General features: G+C 51.2%; 1 protein-coding gene across 4 annotated transcripts in view; it reads left to right on the top strand.

Annotated features, from left to right (window-relative positions):
• SCLY (selenocysteine lyase) overlaps positions 1-15,650 on the top strand; it is a 37,785-nt gene that overhangs the window by 5,630 nt on the left and 16,505 nt on the right. For 2 of the 4 annotated variants that reach the window (XM_066280650.1, XM_066280653.1), the window contains 5 exons: positions 2,553-2,653; positions 9,636-9,816; positions 12,905-13,032; positions 13,210-13,374; positions 15,247-15,353. In XM_066280650.1, coding sequence (XP_066136747.1) covers positions 2,553-2,653; positions 9,636-9,816; positions 12,905-13,032; positions 13,210-13,374; positions 15,247-15,353 — 682 coding nt within the window. Of the gene's footprint in view, positions 1-35; positions 84-2,552; positions 2,654-9,635; positions 9,817-12,904; positions 13,033-13,209; positions 13,375-15,246; positions 15,354-15,650 lie in introns of those variants that run through there. The other 2 variants (XM_066280652.1, XM_066280651.1) reach the window with 2 other exon arrangements.

Below are 15,650 nucleotides of genomic sequence, written 5' to 3'. Positions count from 1 at the left end.
GATGGCGGACGCGGGGGTAAGAGGCACTCTCACCGAGGCCATGCAGGAGGCCTGGGGGAATCCCAGCAGTCCGTACCCGGCAGGTAACTCTAGAGGCTGCGCCCAGATGGCGGACGCGGGGGTAAGAGGCACTCTCACCGAGGCCATGCGCCACGCGGCATCGCTTGGTAGTGAATAGATTTTCTGTTAACTGCGTCTTTAGCTATAATTCTTGGTGGATTTTTTCCCCAAGCAGTCCAGCTTGGTATGTCGGTCCCTGTTGGTACCACAGTCTTTAACGTATGCTCCTGTCTCCCTTCCCTGGGTGTACAAGATTATTATTTTTTAAATGTTTATTTTATTGATTTTAGAGAGAGACAGAGACAGGAACATCGAGCTGTTCCTGTATGTGCCCTGACCGGGGATCGAACCGGCAACCTCTGTGCTTTGGGGCGACGCTCCAACCAACCGAGCTATCAGGCTGGGGCCAAGATGTCTTATTTAGAGTTATTGTAATTACTAATTACTGTACCTATTAAAGCCCTTTCACATATCTGTCTCAGTTGATCCTTAAAATATTTGCAAAATAGACCTTTTAAATCATCAGGATCAAATATAATCCTGGTCTTTTAAAAAAATGAAAATTACTTTTAAGTCCTTTAATCATAAATATTCTTTCTCATTTGTTCTTGTTTTAATGTACAGCAGTGATTTTCAACCTTATTAATCTCGTGGCATACATAAACTGATTATTAAAATTCTGCAGCATATTAAAAATATATTTTTTGCTGATCTGACAAAAAATAAGTATAATTTTGATTGGTTTACAAAAAAATAATAATAGTAATTACCCACCCTTTTTGCTCCAAAGTGATTTTTTTAAAAATCAGGAGCCTATACTTGTATATAAGTATTTCTGGTACCAAGAATTAGCCAATCAGATGCAACCTTTTTATGTGATGTAACCAATAAGGTGCAACTCTATTCTATGACCTACATATTTTTTTTTTTTTATTATTGTTCATTTTAGAAAGGAAGGGGGGAGAGAGAGGAGAGAGAGAAGGGGGGAGGAGCAGGAAGCATCAACTCCCATATGTGCCTTGACCAGGCAAGCCCAGGGTTTCGAACCGGCGACCTCAGCATTTCCAGGTCGACGCTTTATCCACTGCGCCACCACAGGTCAGGCCGTATGACCTACATATTTATGGCTCAAGACAGGGCATTCACACCAGACGGCTGTTGTTGTGTTGGCTGCTGTCACATTTTAATTTGACAATCTAAGGGAAAAGAGGTCAGTCCCCCTGACTAAACAGTCAGGTATTGCATGTTTTAAAAATTCTTGCGGGACACCAGTTAAAAATCTCTGATATAGAGATTTCAGAAAATAATTTATAAAAGTAAAATTTTAAAAATGTTTATAAAGAAAAGAATTTGCTTAAAATCACTAGTTAGACAGCAGACTTACACAATGTGTTAAGTTCCACAGCAACTTGGTGACGGGAAGCGTCCTCAGAAGCAGGCAGCAGCCGTTTGATCACGAGTGTGTTGGTGTATTTGACCCACGCGTGAGGCTGCACTGAACATTTCCTTGTCGCTGATCTGTCCTCTGGTCAACTTGAACTTTCTGACGCATTAACACCTGAGAATGTGGAGGACAGTGAAATGCCAGTAAAAAGCAGTTCACATGAAGAAGCTCATGAGTAACCCTCGGGAAGAAGTCATGTTCTTGACCCAGTAAAGCCAGTGAGGGGCTTTTCGGTTGGTTACCCTGACAGCCCTCATTTCCACAAATTAAGAGCCGTAACTAAAAAGTGCGCTGCAGTTCACTTTCTTTTGAGGCTCAGGTAGAAATTGAAAGAAATAAAGGAAGGAAAAACATCGCCTTTATGATAGAGTGATTTAATTACTGTCACATTATTATGACTTAATAATAATTCCTTTTGCAAGGACTTGAAGGACAAGGTCAAGGATGTGGTCACATGGCCACATTCATTGTCAGCGTCTGGTCCCAGATGGGACTGGCCCCTTTAGCTCTGGGTTCTGGGCTTTCCCCACCAGACCCACTCTTACTGCGGTCTGCAGTTTCCCACAGCAGTTTCCAACACTCTCAAGGCCGGGGTGGAGACTTGGACCTACCTCCAAGGACTCAAGTCCTGCTTAGTGACACACAAAATCAGATTTCTGTGAGCGTTTTAACTTAGTCGTTCACTCAGCATGCCCAACGGGTGTGTGCTCTGCTGCCTGGTGGGCACTGGCCGGGTAAAACACACAGCAGCCCACCAGGCAGCGTCCCCGCCCTCGTGAGTGTGTCTCAGGGAACTTTGGGGTTCCCAGGCCCCCTCCCGTGTCCGTTGCCGGCTCTCACTAAGTTCCGGAAAGCTCAGAAGTGGCCGCTCTCCCTGCCGCCCTGCACCGGCCCCGTCCAGGCGGTGGCATACAACCGTGTCTACGCCCACGGGACGTTCCGTTTCAGAATCGGGTCTCTTCGCACCTTCGTGTCTGGTCACTTTTTACACGTGTGGGTTGGACTCAGGCAAAGCCATGCTAATTAACTTGCGTTTCGGTCCCTCAAGGTAGGAAGGCCAAGGAGATGATCAGCTCAGCTCGGGAAAGCCTTGCGAAGATGCTCAGTGGGGACCCTCGAGACATCGTCTTCACCTCCGGGGGCACCGAGGTAATGTTTCCGGAGCCTCGTTCTTTCAGCTGCAAGTTTTAGTAAGAAAAGGTGGCTCCTTCTGAGTATCTGTTTTTTTTTTAAAGAAAGAATAATGTTTGTTGTTGCCGTTTTGTAAATTAGCTTGATATAGAATCAGCCAGTATTTATCCCGAGAGTAACGTCCAGGTGCCTGGTAAGATATTTATAATGTAAGTGCTGTTTCAATAAAGAGCGTTTCCCTTGCATGCCGCCCAAGAATCATTCCTTGGACGCCCTGATAAGTTGTTGGCCGTGTTAAGAGTGTGAGGTTTGACCGTCGAACGTCTTTTTACGTCGGCAGAAGACACTCGCAGCCATGCAGTGGTGTCGGGCGCCGCTGAGTCAGTGATCTCGGCGTCTCATTTGGTTCAGGAGAGGAAGGCACGATGGCCGTCCAGGACTGTCTGCACAGGAATCCCGGAGGAATCTGCAGTGAGTGAGGTTAATGAAGTTCATAAGAAAATTTAGCTAAGCTGGCACATAGAAAAATCAATTGTATTTTTATTGTACCAGCAACAGAACGAATGTTTATCAGAGCACCGAATCTTGTCAAACATTTAGGAGATAAATCTATTAACAGAGAATTTGTCAGTCCCTCCCATGCCAGGAGCCATCCGACCAGATCTAAATGAATGGGGCAAAATACCGTGTTCACACCTCGAAAGACTCAACCTCGTAAATACATCAGTTTCTTCCAAGTTGCACCGTGGATTCAGTGCAACCTCGGTAAAAATCCTGACACTTTTTTGGTGGCATCTTACCAACTAATTTATTTGGAAATAGAGAAGCCAAGAATAGTCAAGACTTCCTGAAGATTAAAACTATCAGGAAATGACTTGCTTGGCCAGGAAGGAAGCCTTCTGTAAAACTGCGAAATGAGGCTGGTGGTCCCAGGGCAGAGGTTGACGACAGACCAGACACAGCCATGCGTGTATGGGGACCTGCAGTGTGACCAGAATGGCCACTTATCCTGGTTTGCTCAGGAGAGTCCCGGGATACACCTCTTGTCCTGGCGAAGTTGTAATGGTACCCTCTTATTTGTAATTTTTTTCTGGATTGGATGACAGATGATATGATCAGTATCTATGACTGAGGTAGTAGAGCAGCAGGAATTAAAAACAGTTTATCAAGCCTGACTAGGTGGTAGTGCAGTGGATAGAGTGTCAGTCTGGGACATGGAGGACCCAGGTTCAAAACCCCAAGGTCGCCAGCTTGAGTGCGGGCTCATAGACATGATCTCATGGTCGCTGGCTTGAGGCCAAAGGTCGCTGGCTTGAGCAAGAGGTCACTCACTCTGCTTTAGCTCCCCCCCCCCAAGGCACATATAAGAAAGCAATCAATGAACTAAGGTGCCGCAATGAAGACTTAATGCTTCTCATCTCTCTTCCTGTCTGTCTGACCCTATCTGTCCCTCTCTCTGACTCTGACAAGTAAATGATGCTGGGAAACTGTAAAGAAGAAGGAAATTGGGTTTCTGCTTCACAACACCCAAAAATATAATAATAATAATAAAACAAAACAAAACAACTCCAGGTGCAATAAAGACCCAATCGCGAAAAGTAAAATTTATAAAGCCTTCTGGCAAAAAGTTATTTGTTTGCAAATGCTTAAGCCCGTTGGGCTTATATTATTTAAATATAAGAAAGCATTAGCCATCAAGGAAAAGATGAATGAATTCTACCATCCACACAACCAAGCAAAACTTGGATTCATCACAGAACACTGAAGAAAAGAAAAAAGACAAGCTGGACCACCGGAGAAGGTATTTGCAGCACGTCAGGGACGAGGCAGCGTCCAGGCCCCTAGGCAGAGGACCCGACAGAAGTGCGGAGGAGAAGCGGGAAGAGGCACCTCCCCTCGGAGGAGCCCCAGCCTGTCAGGAGCAGATCAACGACTGCTGGCTGACAAGGTCACAGCAGGAGAAGACCCACAACTGCTGGCTGACAAGGTCACAGCAGAGAAGATAAAAAACTGCTGGTTGGCCCTGGCCAGTTGGCTCAGTGGTAGAGCGTCGGCCTGGCGTGCGGGGGACCCGGGTTCGATTCCCGGCCAGGGCACACAGGAGAAGCGCCCATTTGCTTCTCCGCCCCCCCCCCCTCCTTCCTCTCTGTCTCTCTCTTCCCCTCCCGCAGCCAAGGCTCCATTGGAGCAAAGATGGCCCGGGTGCTAGGGATGGCTCCTTGGCCTCTGCCCCAGGCGCTGGAGTGGCTCTGGTCATGGCAGAGCGTTGCCCCGGAGGGGCAGAGCATCACCCCCTGGTGGGCAGAGCGTCACCCCGGTGGGCGTGCCGGGTGGATCCCGGTCAGGCGCATGCGGGAGTTTGTCTGACTGTCTCTCCCCGTTTCCAGCTTCAGAAAAATACAAAAAGCAAACAAACAAACAAAAAAAACTGCTGGTTGACAGAGTCACCGCAGTGAAGACCAATGGCTGCAGGTTGACAAAGTCACCCAAAGGAGAGACACAACGATACTTCTCCCTTTGACTTTTTGAATTAATCTGGCCTTATATCCCCCCTTTTCTGGGTGTGTGCTATTATTTATGGCACAGGGATAATAGTACCGTGCTTTCCCTGTAAGATTCGTAGTAATTTCTTTGGAAATGAGACAGAGGGTGTGAGTTCCACAGAAAAGCCTATGAGCCCCTTGAACTGGGCTCATAAACATAAGAGGCTGGCTATGATATCCCTCGTAAAGGGTTAAGTTTGTAGGAGAATTTCTTCTTATTTTAGAAAGAATAGATTGTGACTTGTGAATGGGTAGGAGGCAGTGGCTGTGCACAGAGCACCTTTCGGCCTTCACTTAATTCAACATTTTTCCTCCCTAGCCTTTTCATGTAATAGAGTAGAGAAACATTCCTTTCTTCTTGCTTATTTGATCTACAGATAGTGGTACACTCTGAGAAGAATAGAGTTAGAACTTAACTAGTGTATAAATATAGTAAATAAATAATATTTGACTAGACAATAGTATCTTAGGTAAGGTGTAGTAGAATGGCCCATTGTGTGGCCTAGGATGAGAGTGCAGTCGGCAAGAAAAGAATGTTTTGCTAAGAGAATTGTTTTATGACTGAAGGCAGTTACTGGGCTTTCTCAGTGAGATGTTCTCATGAGATTTATGTACTTTCCAAGATTTTTTTTATAATGAGAAGAATGAGGGGGAATCCATGGGAGTAATAACAGTTAATGTCTTATGTTGCTACTAGGCTATCTTGTAAGTGCACTCTGTATATCTTTGGGTGAAAGCTACTCTTAATGTTATGTCAATTTTTTAATGGGCAAAACTTTTAGAATCTTGTGAGAAAAAGTAGGACACTGCATAAACTCAAGGCCATTTACCTGAGCAAGTGGTGGTCCTTTGTTAATCCTTAATGATTTCGTCTGCTAATCTCTCTCTGCCCCTTAACTCACAACAGCAGTAAAGTTAATTATTAGTACTAATACTTTAAAAGCTTTTACTGATGTTGTTATCGCTATTCAAGTTATTTTGTAGTTGTACTTTGAATGATTTGCTACCTGGTTTGTAATTTATAGATTGCTACCTGGTTTGTAATCTATAGTTTATAGATTAACTGTTATCTGGAAGTGCATAACCAGAGTAAAACAAAAGCAATGATTAACACCATGTAATTGTAGCTCAGTGTGTGTGCATAAAAAGGAAGCTATACTAGCATTTGGCAGAGATGCCTGGCAGTAAATGCTAACTAGAGAATAAAGAGAAAGAAAAGAATTCGGATTTCTCACTCGATTCACGCCTACGCCGTCTCTTCCTGTGGGACCCCTGGATTCCCCCCCAGGGCTGGACCCCGGCACCAGCCGTGTCTGCAGAGCAGTGTCTCCGCCTGCCACCGACACAGTCGGTACGAACGAGAGCGAACGCCACAGACGTGGCCCTGCACATGCCGGACTGGGGTAGTCCAGTGAGGGTCAGTGTGGACAAGACCGGAGGGCAGTGACACCCAGACACACCTGGCAGGATGCCAACTGGAAGGACGATGGCATTGTCGTGCAAAGTGGAAGACTCCGACCCTGTTAGCCAGTCGTCCCACTCGGGGTACACGTCCTAGACATGAGAGGCGTGGGCGCCAGGGGATAGGTGAGGGCTGTCGTAGCAGCATCGTCCATGGGAAACGGAACAAGCAGATGTCCCTCGAGATTAGAATGGACCAGCGTCAACACCTTGTGACGCAGACCTACCGCGGAACACCCTAAGCCGCCTGCTCACCGTGGACAGCGCTCACGACACTGAGTGCAGGATGTCACTCGAGGGGGAGGTTGCGCCTCTGTGAGAGAGCAGAATGACGCGTCCTGGCTGAGTACGGGTGGGAGGAGCTGCCACCAGGCCCCTGGGCACTGACCACCACACCAGGATCAGATTCCTGGTGGCTTGAATGGGCCCCCACAGCCCCCGGCTGTCTGGGGGGCTGTCCAGGTCTTGTCCAGAGCCTGGTCAGTGCCCAGGAGTGTCATGGCCTGGGAACATGCCATGACACATTTTGATTGCCACCCAGGACTGTGGCCACTGTGAGGCTTCTCCGGGTGGTGATGAGGGTAAGGTCCTGAGACGCTGCCAGCAGCTGCCTCCCATGGGGGTGGCATGTGTGCGGGGCCTGGGCATCTTCGTTTTGACACAGTTGGTGGGGTCATCTTTTACCCTGCCTTCCATGGTGACCTGTGGTGCAGGGACCCCGGCCCCTTGAATGGAATTGTGGGGCCGCTCCAGCACCCAGAGCCCCAAAGTCACTTGTCCGCACAGTCGCTGTGTGGGCGGCTGTGTTTCCCGTGAGGGCGTGACCTGGGACTTCTAAGGAAGCCTCACATTCTGGAGAAGCACTTCTGAATCATCATCTCACCACTCCTCACCGTTACCTGGTGTGCTGTGTCTCGGGTCAGCTGACCCTTTGCCGCTGCCTCACTCTCTGCCAGGTGCCCGCTGTTCCACTCGGCGCATGGCCAGTGCCCAAGCACCACCTAACTGACCAGAGCCAGCGACACCCACCACCTCCCCGCAGTGCACACGCCTGAGGGGCGGCCTCTCTAACGGCAGAGAATCGGCTCAGGTCAGTGCCAGTCACATGGAGGTCAGAAAGACGAAATAAACGCTTGTCGAGGGGTGCTCACGTGGGGCGGAAACTCCATGTGTATCGGGCAGTGTGCTCTGGGGGCACAGTGGCTCTGTCTGGGCCTGGGCAGCTGTGTATGTCCCACACACTTCCCTGTACGTATGCTTTACTTAAAAGTAAGAGGAATTGCGCTGGCCGGTGGGTTTAGCAGTAGAGCATCAGCCTGGCGTATGGAAGTCCCAGGTTCAATTCCTGGCCAGGGCACAGAGAAGTACCCATCTGCTTCTCCACCCTTCTTCTCCTTTCTCTCTGTCTCTCTCTTCCCCTCCCACAACCAACACTCCATTGGGGCAAAGTTGGCCCGGGCACTGAGGACGGCTTCATGGCCTCCTCCTCAGGTGCTAGAATGGCTCTGGTTATAACAGAGCAACACCCCAGATGGACAGAGCATCGCCCCCTGGTGGGCATGCCGGGTGGATCCTGGTCGGGCGCATGCAGGAGTCTGTCTCTGCCTCCCAGCTTTTCACTTCAGAAAAATACAAAAAAAAAAAAAAAAAAAGTAAGAGAAGAGGTTACTTTAAAAACAACAACAACAAAACAAAGGCTTCTACTACCCAACTGCCTCCACTGTCCACTTCTTTTCCAGGAGACCACCGCTCTCAGTTTCCTGTCTCCAGAGATAGTCTGTGTGTAAAATGAAAAGAAGTGTGTAGATTTATATAGTCTTTCTCCTTCCCTTTGTGCCTATTCAGGGATTTTTTTTGGCATGTGTAAGGAAGTGTGTATGTATCTTGCCCTTTCAGACAATTTGTGGGGTACTGTATCTAATGTTTGCTACCTTTTTACATTTAGCAATATGTCACTCTCTTGGTTCCTCGCTAGGTGTTTTTACATCTCTGTGGGTGTTACATTCAACTATGTTGTGTAATTTATTTAGCAAGTCCTGTTATTGATAGAAATTGAGAAATCAAAGGGCTTTCCAAGGCTTTGCTGTTACAAACAGCACAACAGTGAATGATCTCCACATCCATGTTTGTCTCTGTGCAAGTGTAGCTGGCCATGGGGCCACGGGGCCAAGTCCAGGAAGTAGCCTCGCCATGTCCACGCCCAAGGGCCTCGTAGAGGTGCCGGCTTACAGCCCCACCAGCAATGGGGCCTGTGTAAAATTGTCTTCTTTTTTTTTTTTGACAGGTTTATAAATTTAAAAATGCATAACTTGGCCCTGGCCGGTTGGCTCAGCAGTAGAGCGTTGGCCTAGCGTGCGGAGGACCCGGGTTCAATTCCCGGCCAGGGCACACAGGAGAAGCGCCCATTTGCTTCTCCACCCCTCCGCCGCGCTTTCCTCTCTGTCTCTCTCTTCCCCTCCCGCAGCCAAGGCTCCATTGGAGCAAAGATGGCCCGGGCGCTGGGGATGGCTCTGTGGCCTCTCCCTCAGGCGCTAGAGTGGCTCTGGTTGCAATATGGCGATGCCCAGGATGGGCAGAGCATCACTCCGTGGTGGGCAGAGCGTCGCCCCTGGTGGGCGTGCCGGGTGAATCCCGGTCGGGCGCATGCGAGAGTCTGTCTGACTGTCTCTCCCCGTTTCCAGCTTCAGAAATTTACAAAAAAAATAAATAAATAAATAAATAAAATAAAATAAAATAAAAATGCATAACTTTCTTGGATAGGATTGACCAGAAATGAGTCCTGAAGTTTTTGAAAGTTGGAAACCCCCAAATCTTTGTAGTTAGGTCTTTGAAAGGGTGTAGCTCAGGAAGCTGACGTTTGTTTGTTTGTTTTTTGTTTGTTTGTTTTTAGGTGTTAGCCACAGGAAAACCCAAGTGAGAGAGGTTGCTACCCTGACTCCCCCTCAGGACAATTTTTACAAATGATTTGTTGTTGTTGTTTTGCTGTTTCTCTGCAGTCAAATAATTTGGTGATCCATTCCGTGGTGAAGCATTTCCGCAAAACCCATACCCCACGGGGGGACTCAGCCGAGCGCCATAGCCCAGCAGAGGGGGCCACGCCCCACATTGTCACCTGCACCGTGGAACACGACTCCATCCGTCTGCCCCTGGAGCGTGCGGTGGAGGAACAAGTGGCCGGTGAGTGACCAGCCTGGCTGGACTCCAGCGGGCAGCTCCGCTGACCCTGTCTGATTCAGTGGGGAGCGGCCCCACGCAGTGAGTCAGCACCCTCCTGCGCTCGGCCTCCTGGCTGTTCCGGGGTGCAGGGGACAGCCTGTTCCCCCAGGCTGTGTTGGAGCCTCCGCAGATACCCTGAAGTTTTCCCCAGGAGAAACGGTAATCAGGTGTCGGATGGGTCATTGGTATTCCCCAGTGGTGTTCTCGACTCTTGTGTCCAGTAAATATTTAAATACCATGTCTATAAAATGCTGAATGGTGCTTTTTGTGGTTTGATTTTAATAATTAAATCTTGGCTGCCGCTTCCTCTGCTAGAAGGAAAAGGATCAAGTAGTCATGGCCTCCAGGTGCTGAGAACTAGACGTTGTCAGTGGGGATGGGGGAGAGTGGCCAGGCCTCAGCAAGAGCAGTTCTGGCCGTCCCAGGGGTGAGTCCACCTTGGCCTACAGGGACAGTGGCCCCAGCTCTGTCACACCGGAGGGACTGGTCCTCACTTTTCCTTTGATACGAGGCCTCAAGACACGGGAGACTTTTGAAAACATCCTCCTAAGGCAGCCAAGATCGCCCTCCTTAAATAAGAGAGCAACTTCTTCACAGTATCAGCTTTCCATCGGATCTGCTGGAAACCTGAAGGCGAATCGGGAAGGTGTTTCTGTTTTAAAGGTTGGGGGGGGGGGCAGACCGCGTGTGGCCAGGCGCCCTGTTGCTGCTTCTTCTGTTTGACGGTTGGCCAGGTTTCCTCCTCGCGGCCTGACCCGAATGCACCAGCTTGATTTTGAAGAAAAAAAAAAAAAAAAGCCAGGTCTAACTTTCTTAAGTTTTAGTTTCTCTTATCCCAGCTGCCCATTTTCTGTCTTACAGTGGAAAGGGCAACTTAGTATACAGTGCACTGTTACTAGTTACTGTTGCATTGAACCTCTTGTGTAAAGTTACACAAATCGTTACAAAGTATAAGCAGGCACAGGACAGAGACAACTTAAACATTATAGCAAGGTGTAAAGTACAAAGTAAATGTTCTCCCTTTGCTGCCGGGTCAGGTCCAAGCGCCCCTGGAGTTTTTCTCCTGGTTAGCATGTCAGTTTAATGACTTCCAGTTGAGTCACTCACAAAGGTAATCTCCACGTCAGCTCAGCCCTCTGTTTCCTGGCAGCCCCCTCCCCCACCATGGTATAAAATGAGGACTTCCACCGTCTCACACCTTTCCCCGTGCCAGGTGCTTTCTCTGTAAATGAGCTTTATGGAGAAGATGTCACTCACCTACTGTACCGTTTACCCTTCTAAACCGTGCAGTTCAGCCGTGATTGTACATTGACAGAGTCCTGCAGCCAGGACCTCAGTCAATTATAGGACATTTCATGACCCCAGAAAAAAACCTCGTATCGATGAACCATTCTCCGTTGCCCTTAAACCTAGACGCCCACGAATCTCCGTTATGTCTCAAGGTTTGCTTAATCTGGACTTTCACACAGATAGAGTCACATAATATGCAGTATTTTGTGCCTGGCTTCTCTCAGCATCTAAGTTGTAACATGTGCCAGTACTTAATTCCTTCCTATGGATGAGTAAGTTTCATTTTGTGTGAAGAATAGTCACATTTTATTCACCCACTCATCAGCTGAATATTAGGCATCATGACAGCGCCATGATGATCATCTGTCTGTGGGCGTGTTTGTGGACACATTTCCATTTCTCTTGGGTGCACGCCTAGGAGTGGGCTAGCAGGGTCCTATGGTAACTGTTTAACCTTTGTTTCCAAAGTAGCTACACTGTCTTTGCAGTCCCACCAGTAGTCACAAGGGCTCCAATTTTTCCATAGCCTCGCCAATATTTGTTCCTGTCTGGGTTTTTTTGTGTGGTTTTTTTTTTTTTTTTTTGACAGAGAGAGAGAATCAGAGAGAAGGACAGATAAGACAGACAGGAAGGGAAAGAGATGAGAAGCATTAATTCTTTGTTGCAGCACTTTAGTTGTTCATTGATTGCTTTCTCATATGTGCCTTGACCGGGAGGCTACAGCAGACCGAGTAACCCCTTGCTCGAGCCAGTGACCTTGGGCTCAAGCTGGTGAGGCTTGCTTAAACCAGATGAGCCCGCGCTCAAGCTGGCGACCTTGGGGTCTCGAACCTGGGTCCTCTACATCACAGTCTGACGCTCTACCCACTGCGCCACCACCTGGTCAGGCTGTGTTTTATTATAGCCCTCCTGGTAGGTGCGAAGTGGAATCCCGTGGTTTTGATTTCCGTTTCCCTGTGGCTGAGTCGAGCATCTTTTCAGACCTTCATAAAGAGAGCATCCTGGCCAGGCTGCCTCCCTGTGCCTCCTGTCTGTGTCCAGTAGCAGAGTGAGTGTGGACTCTTGCCCTTCTCTCGGGCCCCTTCCTGTCCCGGAGCCCCTGGGCCCACCCTTCCTGTCTTGGGCACGCGGCGCCACCCACTTGCTGGGTGCTAAGCGAGGGTTGCTCAGACACCAGAACGGGTCTCCTGCCGGCCTCAGCCGTTGGCACCCGCCCTGCTCCCACGCTGTGCACCTGAACTTGGACGGTCACAGATCCATTCATACATTAGTGTTCCAAGTCTGTTTCTCTTATTCCTGTTCATCTAATTCCATTGTCTTTCTATGTTTCTGGGGGTCCCTCAGTATTCTCTGTCCATAGGGGATACCCCTTATATAGAAATATGCCTGTTCTCTCGTTTCTGAGGGGAAAGGCAATGTATTTGTCTTTTGAACCGAACGACACCTCCACTGTTTTCCATCTTCAGTATAAGATCATAAGTGCTGGCTCAGTGTTGAGTGAGTCGAGGTCAAGTTCATGGGTCCCTGAGACGCAGAAAGGAGAGTGAGCCTCAAAGCGAACCCACCAGCTGACGCCTCATTAAAGAAGTGTTTTAAGTCGATCATTTCTGGGAGGGGTGATGGGGGAGGCTTATATTCCTTCTTTATAGTTTTCTGAACTTTTAATTGTGGGAAATGCTTTTGTGAAGCTCTGTGTAAAGGAGCTGTCAAGAGAGGACCCTTTGCGGGACTAAGGTCAGTGCTTGTATCTCTGCCTCAGCAGTCACTTTTGTCCCGGTGTCCAAGGTGAACGGGCAGGCGGAGGCTGAGGACATCCTGGCAGCAGTCCGGCCGGCCACGTGCCTCGTGACTGTCATGCTGGCCAATAACGAGACTGGCGTCGTCATGGTAAGCCGCTTTTCCACTGGGAAGGAGACTGTGCTTGCACCTTCAGCGGGCCTCTTGTCCTCCCTCCTTTAATTCTGTGACGTGTTTGGCCTGTCCTGTTAACGTCTCCTGATTTCTCTCGTTTCATTTACATCAAATCCAAGCAACTCACTCAACTCTTTATTTCTCCTCCTTCAGCCCATCCCTGAAATCAGTCGGCGAGTTAAAGCCCTGAACCAGCAGCGGGCAGCTTCGGGGCTGCCGGTCATCCTGCTGCACACGGACGCCGCGCAGGCCCTGGGGAAGCGGCGTGTGGACGTCAGGGACCTGGGCGTGGACTTCCTGACCATCGTGGGGCACAAGGTGGGCAGGCAGAGCCCTCCGGCCCCCCTGGGGTCCCTGGCTCAATGACCGCGGGGCCCCCTGAGAGCAGAGCCTACAGCTCCGCTTGTCACTCACCTGTCATCAGGGCCCCTCGAGTGCCTCCTGAGGGCTGGGCCCTGGGACACCGTAACAAGCAGGTCACTGCCCTCAGGACCTTACTGAAGGGGGGACCAGGGGCATGAGGTCGTGACTGGGATAACGGGCATCAGGCCGTACAGGCAGGAGAGACGCAGCCAGGCCAGGCTGTGGGAGGGCATTGGGGTCTCCGGTGAGATGGAAGGCGGTGGGTTAGCCAGGGGCTGCGTGTCCTCTGCCGCAGGGACAGTGTCTGCAGCAGGGACAGTGTCTGCCGCAGGGACAGTGTCTGCCGCAGGGACAGTGTCTGCAGCAGGGACAGTGTCTGCAGCAGGGACAGTGTCTGCCGCAGGGACAGTGTCTGCAGACCCTCCTCGGCCCACCCGTAGCCCCCCACAGACGGGCGACGTGAAGGTAGCTCTCTCTCTGACTTGGAGTCCGCGCGCCCCCCGAAGGGAAAAGTTTAGCTCCGGCGGCTCGTCTGTGAGGCGCAGCAGGGGCACGGCCACGCTGGAGATCCTCTGAGGCGCTTCCAGTGCTCCGTGTGCCAGCACGGCCCTGTTTCCAGAGGGGGGTGTGCGCTGCTCAACCCTGTGACCCTTCAAGTTTCTATGTCACTTCCGTGTGACAACAGGGGCTCCCCCCGAAGAAGCTCTAGGTGACCTCTCGTTCCAGCCCCTGTCTGTGACAGATCTGACCACATGCCATGTGGGGGCTGTGCTGGGACACAGCTGGGACGCGAGTCCAGCCTGCCCGCCTCCAGAGTGGAGCGGTGAAGGGGGTCCTGCCGGGGGCCCACACACTGCAGTGTCTGTGTGCCCCCAGTGTGCAGCACACAGGCATCGTTGGAGCGGTGAAGGGGGCCCTGCCGGGGGCCCCCACACTGCAGTGTCTGTGTGCCCCCAGTGTGCAGCACACAGGCATCGTTGGAGCGGTGAAGGGGGCCCTGCCAGGGGCCCCCACACTGCAGTGTCTGTGTGCCCCAGTGTGCAGCACACAGGCATCGTTGGAGCGGTGAAGGGGGCCCTGTCGGGGGCCCCCACACTGCAGTGTCTGTGTGCCCCCAGTGTGCAGCACACAGGCATCGTTGGAGCGGTGAAGGGGGCCCTGTCGGGGGCCCCCACACTGCAGTGTCTGTGTGCCCCAGTGTGCAGCACACAGGCATCGTTGGAGCAGTGAAGGGGGTCCTGTCGGGGGCCCCCACACTGCAGTGTCTGTGTGCCCCCAGTGTGCAGCACACAAGCATCGTTGGAGCGGCGAAGGGGACCCTGCCGGGGGTCCCCGCACTGCAGTGTCTGTGTGCCCCCAGTGTGCAGCACACAGGCATCGTTGGAGCAGTGAAGGGGGTCCTGTCGGGGGCCCCCACACTGCAGTGTCTGTGTGCCCCCAGTGTGCAGCACACAGGCATCGTTGGAGCGGCGAAGGGGACCCTGCCGGGGGTCCCCGCACTGCAGTGTCTGTGTGCCCCCAGTGTGCAGCACACAGGCATCGTTGGAGCAGTGGAGGGGGCCCTGTCGGGGGCCCCCACACTGCAGTGTCTGTGTGCCCCCAGTGTGCAGCACACAGGCATCGTTGGAGCGGCGAAGGGGGCCCTGTCGGGGGCCCCCACACTGCAGTGTCTGTGTGCCCCCAGTGTGCAGCACACAGGCATCGTTGGAGCAGTGGAGGGGGCCCTGTCGGGGGCCCCCACACTGCAGTGTCTGTGTGCCCCCAGTGTGCAGCACACAGGCATCGTTGGGAGGTCCCTGTTTAATAGTGACTGGCTTCTCCTTTCAGTTCTACGGCCCCAGGATTGGAGCGCTGTACATCCGAGGGCTCGGTGAGCGTACCCCTCTGCACCCCATGCTGTTTGGAGGCGGACAGGAGCGGAACTTCAGGCCGGGGTAAGGCAGAGGTGAACAGTGGCAGTCCTGTGGGCCAGGCCCCGTGTCTCTGGGGCAGTGGCTTCTCTCTGTCTCTTGGACGGGCAGTGATAGCAGTTTCCTTCCTGCTGAGTGCAGACCGATCGAGTCTGCACCTGGGACTCAGATCTGCAGGCTTTTTGGAGAGGAAAGAAATCTCCATGACTTTCAACCACTTCAAAGCGTCGGTTCCCCATGTCACCCTGGCTCGGCCACTACAGAGGTGCTGCGGAGGCTCCTGGCCGGGGCGTGCAGCTGTCCCCTTAAAAACACCTCAGT

This window comes from Saccopteryx bilineata, chromosome 5, assembly GCF_036850765.1.
Source record: "Saccopteryx bilineata isolate mSacBil1 chromosome 5, mSacBil1_pri_phased_curated, whole genome shotgun sequence".
NCBI classification, from domain to species: Eukaryota; Metazoa; Chordata; class Mammalia; order Chiroptera; family Emballonuridae; genus Saccopteryx; species Saccopteryx bilineata.
Note: the sequence above shows the minus strand (reverse complement) of the source record. Positions and strands in the feature narration are given on the sequence as shown.